Source organism: Mycteria americana, chromosome 5 (genome assembly GCF_035582795.1).
Source record: "Mycteria americana isolate JAX WOST 10 ecotype Jacksonville Zoo and Gardens chromosome 5, USCA_MyAme_1.0, whole genome shotgun sequence".
Lineage (NCBI taxonomy): Eukaryota > Metazoa > Chordata > Aves > Ciconiiformes > Ciconiidae > Mycteria > Mycteria americana.
Genome location: NC_134369.1, coordinates 9729183 through 9743315, shown reverse-complemented (window position 1 = coordinate 9743315; position 14133 = coordinate 9729183). Strand labels below are relative to the sequence as shown.

The window sequence follows — 14133 nt, the reverse complement described above, 5'->3', positions numbered from 1 at the left end:
CATAAAGACACCATGTATTTCATAATGCTTGTAGAGAATCCATCAGCCCCTTTCCTTGGCTGGCACTTCTGTAATACCATCCTAAACATGTTCAATAATTTAAAAAAATTATTCAGCTGACAAGGATGATGACTATACAAAGAAGACAGGGAAAGCATGAGAACCTACAACAGAGGCGACTTCTTTAAGAAAGTAGTGCTCTACGACTTTTTAAAAAGCTTTGCCGAAATAGTTTTCTGTTTGCACAATAAAACCGTGCATCTGTCTTCTTCAATGCTGACATATTAGTGAAAGATACAATCATCCAGACTGCCACTGGCTCTGATGGCATGAACATCTACACACTCTTCGCACTGTTGCTTGGATGAGAACTGCTGTCAGACTCAATTAGTGGCAGAGTAAAGCTCATCTGGAGGGGAAGGCAGACGTGAATTAAGAAATACTTAATTGTGCAACCCCCTGCAGATCCCAGTTCCTTCCGAGGTCTGCTGCGGCAACCTTAACAACATAGGATAAGGTATTTTCTTGCCATGAGAAAAGCAGTCGAAAAGACTGGCTCAAAAAGAAAAAAAGACAAGCTGGGTTAGCCGTGCTGAGCTAAGAGGTCAAACAGAAGGTATTTTCCACTTATTTATGCATGTTCTACTACACCTGTGGATACACGACCCTGGTGGCCCCAGTCATGCAGTATGGGCAACTCGGAGGTGCTGCTTGTTCTCCCACTCTCTCTGGGGAAAGAGGTGGTGGAGCAGTGGCACCTTTTGCTTTTGTAGGAGTGTGAAGAGGCTCAGAAACGTGGCTCAGAAGTTCACAGAATAGGCTATAACAGTTGGCTGCCTCTTGCAAACCAAAACCAAGTGGAGAAAGCAGCAGGAGATGGTATTTGCTACATCTGAAGAAACAAAGGGTTCACTGTCACCAGCAGGATGCTAGCAGGGTCACAGTGCTCTCTATATTTAAAACAAACAAACACCAAAAAAAGACAGTGGAAGAAACAGAAACAGCATGGGCAAATATTAGGCTATGTCACACAAGCTGAAATCTTTGGAGAAAAAAAAAAAAAAGAATCAAAGTGTATCTAGGAGGCTCAAGGAGAATAGTAACTGATGCCAGTATGAGGGATTTCAGCTGAACAACTGGATTTTGTTCCTTTTTTTTTTTTTTTTTTTTACCCAGCTATGGTTAAATGTCAGGAAATTACTCAAGAAAAGCCTAGAAGTTTACTGTGAGGAGGTGAAGAGTTAGATAAAGATTCTCACTAACACTCTGTCTGGGGCAAATGAAGCTAATGCTTCAGGATGAGGGAATGAATGATGAAAAGAATAGACTCCTCTCTCTACACCATAAATTCTTCCTAGCACTCTGATTTCTCAGCCTTTCAGAGAGACAGGCATTATGAAAGGGAATCATCTCACTTCAGATCCGTGCATATGCTCTAATGCAGCTGTCTGGGCTCCTTCCATACTGGAAAGAGAAAGACGAGTACCTCCAGAGCAGAGAGATCTGTCCCAACTCCCTGTGACCCTCCGGAGTCACTAGAGCACCTACCCGGTTAGGTTAGATTAGGAAGCCAACTTTAAAGGACCAAAATTTGGCAAGATGAAGCCCTTTCCACCCTCACTTGTATTTCACCCCACCCAGCAGAGAAAAGGCAGACGAAGGGTGCTGGATGTTTGCTAGGATATGCCAGATCCTCCAGCTAACTCAGTGTGAAAGCAGACTGCTACATCGCTGCTGCTGGATTCAATTGCTGTTGCCATATTTCATTTTCATTTGAGTCACTACAGACAACTGCTCAGAAATTCAGAAAAGCTGGCTCTGACACTGAGCTGCCACATCAGACTGTGTGAAAACTGGTGGCCCACAGTTCCATAGAATAAAGGAGGCAGTGTATCATAGCTTGGCTGAGTTACATCCCAAAATCCCTTTGATTTTAGCGAAGCCAATAATACAGCCAAGTTTTCCTCCCCGGTACTTTGTTCGTGCAGACAACTGATTTTCAGATATCCCCACAAAGAACAGAAGGAAAAAAGAATTAAAAATTTATATGACAGTTTCTGCCTGGACAGAGAAAATTATAGTCTTGGAGACTGATATTTAAAAAAGGAGTGCGGCCCCTGACTGAACTGCTTCTGAAAAGTTGCATCTATTTTTAAAGACAATGTCCAAATGCTTGGAAGATGAGAAGAAGTGCTCTAGCTGGGATTCCTAGGAGGAGGAAAGGAAGATTTCTTACCCAAGGTTGACTCTGCAAATACTCACCTGTGATGTCTGTCCTTTCATGATGATGAGGTTCAAGTACAAAACTGGGCCCAACTATACGAGTTCTCAGCCCAAAAGGTATGGAGCCATATGCTTCATTAAGAACTGCTAGCAAACTAAAGTTTTCATTTTTCTCAAAACAAAGGTGGTAACGGGAAGGTTGCAAGATCAAGCACTCAAAGTTTGGAAAAACAACCTATATAACTTTCACTGGCTTCATTTTGTGAGCAGCTGGTGAAAGAAAGCTTTTTATCGTAGGCTACTATGGTTCTTTAAGTGTGTGTGGGTTCAGCCATTTGCTTATCCCTGAATGATGTTAGGCCTGATAAAATGATAGGTGAAAGTGTTAATATCCTGTTGTTCTCTTCCACGCTGTCTTACAAACCCATCTCGGAAATTGCCGGTACCTCTGTTGGCTGATCATTCATCTCACAGTCCTCTAACATATGCAATTGGGCACTTTTAAAAAAAGGTTTTAATTTTTTTTTTTTTTTTAAGTGCCCAAAGTGAATGAAAGCCCAACTCATCAACTTTTAGAAAGGAAACTTCCTATTAGAATACTAGTAAATGTTTTCCAAGAAAAACAAAAGGAAAAAAATACTATTACCTTACCAAAATTTATCACTATTGTAATACAAATAGATATTTTATCTGTGTTTTCTGTAGAAATAAGGCTCAGCTAAAGAGTTCTCCTGATCCTCCAAAGCATCAGGTCCTTAAGCCAAGCCTGTCAGTCTGTGGTGGTTTTACATTGTTCACTCTCAGCCTTGACACACTCCATTTGGAGTCAATTTTGATACAAGCCGTATAGAGTTTATGTACTGAGGTAACATCCAGCGCTGTCATTTTTCCGTGTAACTAAATGTCAGGGAGAAATAGAATCTAAAATTGGTCTGTAACTATGGCAACTAATGAGCCATTCTAACTTGGAGTCCCCAAATCAAACATGTGACCATCAAGGGATTCATTCCAGTTTTAAGATGCTGCTTTTCAGAGAAGAAAATATGCTGCTGCTTTTGCTGCCATGCGTGTTAGAGGCGTCAGCCTACAGTGAGGCTAGAGAGCTGGAGCAGGTTCAGAGAAATAGCTAGGAGAAAAGCAGCTACTTTCTTAACCTGGAAGGAAAAACAGACAACACGTTCTATTGATGCTAATCATGCTGGATAAAGATAAAACCCTGCAAAAAGAACAAAATATCCGAGATGACAACAGTGTTTGGAATCATAGCACTGGGGAACAAAGCGTAAGCTCTGTGATGCGAAGTAACGGGTGCCTTGACTTTTGTTTTTTAATTTCAACTTCAATAGGCATTTGGGATCACACAACTCAAAAGTCAAAAACACATCTGCACATGCATATAAAAATAAATGTGGGGCCAGCTCCGTAATTCTGGTAAGGGGAAGGCCATTTCATTTCCCATGGCCACATCTTCCTTCTCAGAAGCTGTTCTGAAAGGGTTGTGTCAGGAAACTCTCTTAAACATATCTTAAAAAGATATGCCCGGAGCTAACAAGTCCCCATCTCTTTTCTAGGAACAATGTGTTTATTCCCCTTCATATCTGTGCCTGGAAACTACCAGGCATCCCTTTGTAGGGCCATGGCAGTCGAGTGAAGGAAGTCCCTCCAGAAGTAGCTGACGTCCCTACCGCAAGGAGGGCTCTGCAGGAAAGGTGTTTCATGCACAGGTTCCTTCAAAGCCAGAATAGTCAGATGGACACAGCCCATCCATTTCATATTTTGTATATATGCTATACTATTACTTTTTAAACAGGCAAACCCAGCTTTTCCTTTCTGCCACAGAAGCTCAAGATCTTGCTGCCAGCATGTGGTAGGAACATACGACAAGTAACCATACTGTGAATGGAATATACACTGAAGATGTTTTCCGAGAAATCATTTAGCTCCTTTGCTGCTCCTAACAAGGAGCACCTTGACCATATTAAATAACAACATTATTCAGGCTTTTTTTCAGAAGACAGGAGAGAAAAGGTAAAATAAACACGTAAATAAAGCAGTTGTTAGTTTTCCACATAATTTGAAAAGTGCCTAGTTATTGTTATCAAATAAAGTTGAAGCTAGAATTATAATAAAATTAAGATTTAAAATACAGGGGCAGTATTCCTTTATACTACATTGAAAGGTTTCTTTAAGTAGCACATGCATGTTCTAGAAACGCACTATAGTCCAGATCAGAAGAGAAGATGTCAGGTGTTAGTCAATTCCTTAACAAAGAAATTGGAAGTTCTTACCAATTTTCTTTGAAGATTTAAAACCTAACAAAACAAAGCAAAAAAATACCTTCACTAAGTTACTTTGCCTACACGTGTAAACATCACCTGACACTGTTTTTGAATATTGGCTTTCCTGGGTAGGGAAATGTTATTGTCTTGTAAAACGAGCTACATTTGAAACAGTGAAAAAATAATTAGAACCCTTGAAACTTAGAACCATGAAATATTGTTAAGCTGTCTATGAAAAAAAAAAAAAAAAAAAAAGACAGACCTCTTTGAGAAAGACCAGTGAGAATACTTATTATTACAGGTCTGGAGTAAGGAGTAAAGTCACAGGTCTGTCAGAAAAAAGCAGTACAGGTGACAAACACATAACAAAAGAAAATTAACAACGTCACTTCTTTGTGTGAATGTGCAGATGTGCATAAATCTCAATGAAGCTGATTTAAAAACAGAATCCTACAGTTACATCAATTATATGATCCCCACAAGATGCAATGCTCTATGGTACGTGTATGGAAAGAACAGAGGACGCTTAAAAAATGCAGTATGATTTTGCTGTACAGAACAAAAGCCACGTCTGGTGCTATGTATGTGTCTCTCTATCACACTGTATTCCTGCTAAAGCAGCAAAGCCTTTGCATGACACTTTAGTATTAGGCATAACGATCATCAGGGGATGATACGATTTGATACCAGGATCGCCTCCACAGAGGTGACTCGGGTGATTTACTGGAGAAAGGAGAAAAGACACACACTAAGATTTTCTCTTTATCCGAGTCCTCCCTTCCACACTTACATTTTTAACAAAGAAGAATTACAGACTTGTGTTCATGGCAGAATCTGATGAGACCATATCCAGTTTAATTCCCTCCCTTTAGAGGGAAATGATCAATTGGTTCAACCAGAGTGTTTTCTATTCATACGGAAAATATAGCTATGGAAGCAAAGCTATAACTCAGGAGAAAAAAGCAGAGAGACAGACAAAAGAAAAGCCAGGAAGAAAGGGGATTGCATTCTACTCTCATCAGATGTTCCTGATGCATCTCAAGTCACAAGGTCACCACCATCAACCAAGGGCTTGTAAAAAACGTCCAGCGTAACGTGCTAGGTGCATCAGGAAAAGCTGTCAGCAAGTGTTAATAACAAAAAGGTATGATGAGGATGATAAGAGATGGAAAATTAAAGCTCTGGATGTCTCACACTTTCTCAAATTAATTTTTACCTAATTAATTCATCTTCATCAGATCTGGGCCAGCTCAGCAACAGCAGTAATGGAAATTAATATCTTAGGGCTCTACACAGGAAAAAAAAAGCTGTCAACCCCATCCACCTACTACAGAGCATCATGTCTTCGTTAGTTTACTGATATGTAAAGAAAAAAAGAAAAACAAAAAGAAAGAAAACTTGCAAAGGTGCCCACCAAGAGTAAACACCATACTGTTTCACGTGAGGTTGAGAAATAGTTATAGCAGTAAAGGGGGGCGGGAGGGAACAAACAGCTACGAACAGAAAATGCCCGAGTACTGCGGAAGGTATAGGAAGATGGTTTCAACATAGCTAGCGCCTGTGCAGGTACGGCTACAAGGGCGACCGCAAGCAGCTTTCACCAGGAAACGCTTCTCACCATTTCTTTTCCTTCCTTCGTCTTTTGTCACTTTTTGCGGTGCCATTACTTTCTGGAGGGAGCTCCGGCCGGAGCTGGGCTTTCCCGACCCGTTGCTGATGATGGAGCCGTTCTGACTCGGGGACCGGCTGCAAGTAACCATAGCAACAAGGGAGGCTGTGAGTTCTTCCTTACGAACCTCGTTTCAAGGTTATTTCGTTCGCACAGTTTGCATCACTGAGTTTTCAAGTCTGATTTTGTACCAAAAGGAGACAGAATATAAACCGCACACAGAAACACGGTAAAGGCAGGAACAGAGCGACGGTAGGAGAACACGGCTTCTCAATTAGCTCAGGGCCCATAGGCATCTTAGCGGCATCGAAAGCAAACACTTCCCATGCACAACCCCCACAATGACAGAAGCGGCACTGCAGAGGACAAAAAATCCTGTTATCAATTCAGTGTCATCTATACAGCTAAAATAAAGCAGACCTTTGTTTTTATATATATGGCTAAACTAATTCCTTTATTATTGAGTTCCTTTATTATTTATTCTCCTTTATTTATTCCTTTATTTATTCCTTTATTTATTCCTTTATTTATTCCTTTATTTATTCCTTTATTTATTCCTTTATTTATTCCTTTATTTATTCCTTTATTACATTGACGCTCAGCTATTTTGTCAGCCACAACGCAAAATTCACTTACTCTGCACGTGCACACACACAACGCGATAAGAAAATTCTCCTTTTTTTCCTTTTTGCACATAACCTGGTGTAACCAGCACCATTATTTGCCGAAACTCCTAAGAAAATGCTTGCTTTACTCAGCCATTGCATATCCTTGCCCTGAAACTGGTCCCTGCGCAGCGTGAGGAGGGAGGGCAGAGCAGAACCACTGCGAGCGTTCGGTCCCAAGGAGGAGCAAGAACAGAAACGAGCAGCGTAACTCTGGCCTGCACGGGGAGCAAGCTCTTCTTTTTGGGGTGGGCAAATTACTCAAATCCTAAGGCACAAGTTGGGGAAAACTGGCCAGAGTAGAAAACGTTAAATTTGGTGCTACTCCACATCCAAACACAGCGTCACATTGTTTCTACACCTGAAACTTGCCACAATGGGAATGAAAACTATCTACAGGACCTGTATAGTTTCTCATGCACCTAGCTGCAATTTATCACTCTGAATCGTCACGGCCAATGACAGGATAATGTAAAGAGATCGCATCGGAGAAAAAAAATGGACTGAGTCATAAGGACTTTCATTTACAGAGAAAAAAATTCAAATCAAGTTCTATTGCTGTCACAATGGTTTTATATCCAGAAAATGGTACTAAAGCAACACAACTGTAAAAACCATTCTGTAAATTATTGCCAATACTATGTTGCCAGCTTGAAACATTCATTTACCTCCGGTTCTGACTGCCCTGTCTGGTGTAAGTAGAGAGCATTTACTGTGGTCAGAACAGGAAGGGACAACTATGAGAAAAGTAATTCTTAAGGACTCTCTTTTGGAGACAGCCTCGGTGGGAATATATATAATTTGAGACAGGCTCTTTCCAGCTACAGGGCTTTAGGAGAACACAGCATGCAACCCAGCTCAGCTCAGCCCAGCCTGCAGATTTTCTTGTGAAATTCTATTGAGAATAAATAATCTTGAAAAGTAGCATTTCTCCCCTATAAACCTGTCTGTCACTGCTAATGAATAATCCTAGCCCAATAAAAAAATTCATCCAGGGACGGACCAACACCTGAAGAAAATCTGCTCCACTTCGGAACAAGGAAAAGCAGCAAGCATGAATAGCTTGCACAATTATTTCTGCTGCCACTAATCTAAAGAGTCATCCTTTTTAAGTGGCCGTCATATTGTTAACTGTGACGTTTCCTTCAGTGGTAATATCAGAGAAGATATTCTGATCAGTTACCAGCCACTTCATGGCAGTCTGATTTAAATTGACCTTTCCAGGCTGCAAAGTAGCCTGGATGAAAGAGCAAATACATAAAGGTCAAGAAATATTTCTTCATCTTCAGAAACTATTAAATTTCATCCCCAGACACAGCTCCTGGGAATGAAAAAAAGACTAAAATTCTGCATGTTCTCACTTACTCAAGTAATCACCCTGAAGGAGGCAAAACTAACTCTTAGTTATTTGCTTAGAAAGGCACCAAGGTTCAACACATTTTATAATAAGAATAACTTTCCTGTGAATTCCTGAATCAATTTGCTTATCAACGTTTGTTTAAAATTGTACAGATTAAGTAGAGGGGGATATCTGCGCTCATTCAAAGGACTGAGTGAAGTACTTAATCACTTTTGTAGAGGATTAAATAGGGCTGGCTTACATTTTTTGTGTGTATTTACACATGGCTTTGGAGAGGCTTCAAAACATTTTGAAGAACAGCTCCTGCAAAGACTTGACCTGTGGTGGCCCAGCACCAGCAACCACAGCTGGTGTCATGGTCATCTTCCATTTGTCATTTCATCAGAGGACAGAAGACTTCAAAAGGGACAAGCGCTGTTTGGTTCACACAGACTATATAACCTGACTGTCATGGCTCGAGTGATTTATGGTGCGAACAACACATCACTGACGTTAAAGGGCGTAACAACAGTTTACACCCAAACCCAGTGAAGCAATTGCAGGAACCAGGGGAGTTCTCAGCTGGCTTACTCTTCTCTATTGGTACTCCCTGCAGACAGCTCTCTCCGTATTTCAGGTGATTTACCACACAACCAGAGAAGTATGCCAAACCAGACACCAGCTCAGGATCCTTCCATTTCCATTTTTCTGTAGGGGAAAACCTCATCTTATGACCAATGGGGAGGTCTACCCCCCATGAAGAGCAGCGGCGCCGGGTCCTCCAGCCCTACGCCGTGCGGGCTGACACCTTCCAGTGCGGCACTTCCCACGGCTGCGATGGCTCCAGCGCGTCCCTGTCACAGCACACAGCAATACTGTGCTGAGCTTTCCAAGCTTTTCCATTACTCCAAAGGGGCAAACATCATTGTGCATTGACAAGTACAAGATGAGGTGACTCAGCTATGAAGATTTGATTTTCTATAGTATCTGCACTAGCCAGATACTCTGCTTTTAAGTTATCAAGTCCCTTCAAGAGGCAAGGACTGTGTAGTGCCAGTGAACTAGACAACTGTTACCTCTATTCAGGCTGTTCACCTAACAGTTTTATTTTCTTCTCTTCCCTTCAGTATCATTCTTCAGCAATAAAAACTTGATGATCCTCCACTCTAAGTTAATTTCAAGGAGAGCGGGTCAAGGGAAAATGGACTTAAAGCACGCAAAACAGCTCGGATGAAGGGATAATCTGCTTTCCTTGCCTGAGATGACTGAGACAAGAAATAATGACCTTCAGGTATTCTGATGATGATTGAGGGTAGACATGAGGTAAAACTTCCTAACAGGAAAGGTAGTGAAAACCAGATTGCTTGAGGAGGCTGTGATCATCCCACCTCTGGAAGAGTTTAAAAAAAGGTAGATAAAGCTGAGTTAAGGGTGTATTTGACCCTGCAGTGGAGAAAAGGAAGAGCCAGATAGCTTCCTGGGGACCTTCTAATCTGTGATCCTACAACCCTGTTGACTTACTATGAAGAAACTGCAAATCTAGGACACTTTACCCTAGACACTGATGTTATCTAGTCTATTCTTACACTCAAAAGTTTTGTCCTGCTGTAGATGCTTTGGATCTAGAGGTCTTCCGTAATTTAGTGGATGTTTAGGGTTTGCCCTTCTACTAATGAAGACATTGGGTCCAATTCTGGAGTGACAGAGTCTGTCAGTGGAGCCACAGCAACTTGCAGTGGCTGAGGTCCTGTCTTTTGGTTCATTTGAGAAATGATCGGTGTTCATGCTCCAGATCCCATGTTTCGTTTGGGTTCATCTCTTGTACAACACCAGCATGCATATGAGAGCCATTTCCCATTTACCTCCTCTATGCATGTACAATCTGTGAAGACTTCACTTTATTTTATCTTGTATTTTGCAGCAATCTTACACATCCAGCGCAGACCCGCGTTATGCCAAGAATATATCATGGAGGAACCATCTGCCACATGCAGAGCCCGGGTGCCAAACCTTACAGGTTTTTCTTAAGCAACCAGCAGCCTGTACCTCATTCCACCCCTCTGCGGAAACATGCCAGTCCGTACCTTTTCCTTGTTTCATTGGATTTGGCAGTTTTGATGGTGCTCCCATCCTGAGTAATTTCTCTCTCCTGGGAGGCAGGAGCATCTCTAACTGGAAGTGGAAGTACGACAGTCTCCTGAGTTACAGGTAAAACCTCATCTTCAGCTCCCTGCTGACCTAAGTGTTGCTTGGCATAGTCAAAGCCTTGTACTGGCTGCAAAAAAAGTGAGATAAAAAAGACATTTCCAGCATGCGTCATATGTTAATATAAAATTTCCTCTTCAATATAAAATTTTCCACTACCCTTTAACTTCTTTAATTACATAAGCGACAGGTAAAAATATGTAGATTGCTATATGAATGCCCAACAACAAAGCAATCTTCTGATGAGAAAATGGATTTTTCTCCATTCCACGTATTTTAAACATGATTAGTTAGTATAAAATTGATCTTGGCTAACCTTTCTTACCCTGCCGTAACACCCCCAGAAATTCCTTTAACAGACAATGGAAGCGTGAACATATGGGAGAAAAAATTAGGAAGGAGAAAAATAAGCCCATACAGAAAATGGAAAACTTTCTCTATGAAAAAAATCTTCTCTTTCCAAAGAGGGTGGGAGTAATTTATTCCAAATCAAGACAAAGTAAAAAAGGCACACATAAAAGTTTCATGGGCAACATTTTCCAGAAAAGGATCTTTTTCAGATCAGTGAAATTCTATTTCCCCTGGCTTGCCAGTTGCCTACTGGGAAGATTGTTATTGACTTCACTTGTTTCTCTCGGGAAGTGGCATTCGCAAGAGCTTTGCGGCAAGGCAGCCGAGGGCCGTGTGCCCGGCCCCTCCTGCCCCGAAGCCTGGCCGGGCTTTCCCTGCTACCTCTGCAAGGAACAAGCAGAGCGGACACATGCCTTCTGGGTAAAGCAGCCACCAAAAGGTGCATTCTCTTACTGCAAAAATTAAAGCATTTAAGCAAAACTTAACTTTCCAAACTGCATTTCCTATTGGAAAAAAAGAGAAGGAAAAAAGAAAACCCAACCTGCATTTTCTACTGGGGAAAAAAAAAAAAAAAAAAAAAAAAAGAGAAAGAAGAAAAAAAAAAAACTTAAAGAAATTCCTCACCACACCTGAAAAAAAATACGTAACATTCGTAAAAGTTCGTAAAAAAAAATACGTAACATACGTAAAAGTTCTTGCTACACTAAATTGAATTAATTTACCTAAAACTGCAAGGAGCTCTTCCTGAAGTATAAAGACTATTGGCAAAATGCTAAAAAAAGCACCATAAAACACTTCAAAGGTGAGCAATGGTGATTTTTAACCCTCAAATGTACATCAGAATTAGACAGTTAATAACTGAATGGTCTCGCTCAGGTTCCTGTCATGTTGTCATTGAATATTTTAGTTCTGGAAGAAAATCGGCTGGCTAAAAAAATTTGCTGATGGCACAGAAAAAGGATGAGCTCTGGGAAAATGTTTTCTCTTATTCTGTCCCTTACTAAGTCTGGGCTATAGCTATAAATACAGATAAATTTCATAGGCGATCTCAGTCTGAAAAAAATGGGGCTGTCTTCTATTTTTTTAAGACAAAACAAAACATGCTTTTTGTTTATGAGGATCTACATCGCATTCCCAATCTCCTGTTTGAATTGAGGCTGATGATTTCTAATGTGCTCATGTACCTCAGTATTCCTCTGATAAGTAGCTCCAGCGCGTTAAGGAGACGCTAACTGGGCTAATGCTGATTTGGGAGAGCAGGCGTCTCTGCACGTTACCACGATGGAACTTGCAACATATCAGAGAAATGCCAATTCACCATCACCACCCCATGGCGAGTCATGATGATATCGCCCCTGACGGAGCCTTCTGCTTGCCCTCCTCTGGAGGCAAGGTACCACAAAAGCAGCCACCAAATTAGCTACGAAGGGAGGAAACGAAGAAAGGAGAGGGAATGAAGAAAGGGGAAGTAAAAGCTGTGTGAAGGACAGCTAGGAAGAACTACTGCACACCATCCTAGACAATATGTTTAACCAAAATAATGTTTTTCAACCTAATTATCTATGTTAAGAGTTAGTCAAGACGCTCCTAGATATTCTGCAAAAAAGGTAACAAAAGGGAACAGCTGATTAAATCGCTTATTTCTCCCTCCATGCCTTTGAAGGGTAGAAGTTGTAACAACTTATACTTCATATCTTATTTTTAAAATAAATAAATAAATAACGACAAGAACAATGACCACCACCACCAAACCAGAAGAAACAGAACACGAGAATTACTAAAGACCTCTGCAGAGTCCCAGCTTGGATCTGTCAAAGGCAGAAAATGAAGGATTATTTTAATCTGAGTTCTACTTACCACCATGTCTAGTAACAAACTGCATTAAAGGAAGAGCTGAAAAAGCCATCCTCATCAGCGGACATATTGCGTTAAATAAAATTTGATCTTGGAACCCTGCTCTGTAAAACCCCACAGGAGCAGATGGCTTTACCACCCCTGAAGGGAACTGGCAAGACTAAATCACGATCAGGCACTGCTGAAGCACTGCAAGCATAGATGTCCAATACGGCCACAATACTGAGAACGACTGAAGGACTGGGATTTGAATATTGCTTTTGAAATAATAAATGAATGATCAGACCATTAAATCACATCGCCTGGCAAAGGGCAGATTGAATGTAGGGAGTTGTTTCTGGGACTTTTTTTCCTTGTAATGATCGTGAAAAAGACACTGATATTTTAAATAAAGAAAGAAAAGAAGAAAAAAAAAAAAAGAAAAAAGGATGATCAGCCCCTCCCCTCTACATATATACCCATGTACACAGACAGTTTCTCTAATCTTTTTTTTTTCCATGCCCTTTATCAAATTGATAGTGGTTGTTTTCTCATGGCCTGCAGTATTTGCTTTTGCTTGCAGGTCTCAGACTGCAGATCTTATCTCTATTTACCTGCAAGCTTATTCTTTCATGCTCTAAAAGAAAGGAAAGGTGACAAATCAGATTACAGCCTTTGAAAAAGCATACTGTGAATTAGAAAGCAAGGGAGGTAAAAAACTACCATCTATCCAAAACCTCAAAGTAAAAACAGTATCTCAAAATGAAAACAGTATTGAAAGAACATTAAAATAAATTCCAATCAGAATTTCACCGATCTGAATTTATATTTAATTTTACAACTGGAGAGTCAATTGAAAAAAATGGTAACAGTGCCTTTTCCCTGCGACTTAGTCCAGATGTCCCTGCCTGCTAAGGCAATTCAGAACAGCAACACAATTCCTAAGAAAGATACTATAAACCACGCTACGTATGAGAGGTCATTGTTTAAACTTCATTTATTTAGCCTTCAGTCTGTTACGACAAAAAAGTCATTCCTTAATTACCAGGCACGGGCAGCGATCCTGCTGTTATGTTACATCACCTCCCCCGCCTACAGAAGGCTATTTAACGCTAAACGTTTCATTACCCCTCCGTTTCATTACCCCGTTCGTGCATCCTATCCCGCTGGCGCGGGACGGAGCCTCTGGAGGGATACGGCTGGCAGCTCTGCTCCGCGAGGACCCGCAGCCTCCCGCTGCTCCCAGCAGCAATAGGACTGCAGCGATGAACAGGCAGCTCTGCTCTGCCAGTCCCCCTGGTACAGGACTTTTGAAATCCAAACACATAAAATGGCACCACTGAAAACAAAGCCAGCTGAAATCCCGGGTTGTGGGTATCCCATAATAGTCTCTTTTCCTCTCTATACTGCTTGCTGGGTATTCAAAAGGTATCAAAAAATTGCTCCAGTGATTCAACAGCAAGTCTCAGAGGCACAGAAACAAAATATTAAAGCTGCTGCTTAAACTAAAAATCACTCTGCTGTGACTCCACTTACAGAACAGATTCAGCTTTAATCAAGCAGTCTCGG

The 14133-nt window shown here is 41.0% G+C and overlaps 1 protein-coding gene across 1 annotated transcript in view; it reads right to left on the bottom strand.

The window, feature by feature from the left end:
* Window positions 1–14133, bottom strand: part of KIAA1549L (KIAA1549 like) — a 138160-nt gene that overhangs the window by 34212 nt on the left and 89815 nt on the right. The window contains exons 12-14 of the mRNA XM_075501604.1: window positions 10260–10450; window positions 6121–6248; window positions 4512–4535 (exon numbers count right to left, since the gene is read on the bottom strand). Of these exons, the coding sequence (XP_075357719.1) occupies window positions 4512–4535; window positions 6121–6248; window positions 10260–10450 (343 nt within the window). The remainder of the gene's footprint in view (window positions 1–4511; window positions 4536–6120; window positions 6249–10259; window positions 10451–14133) is intronic.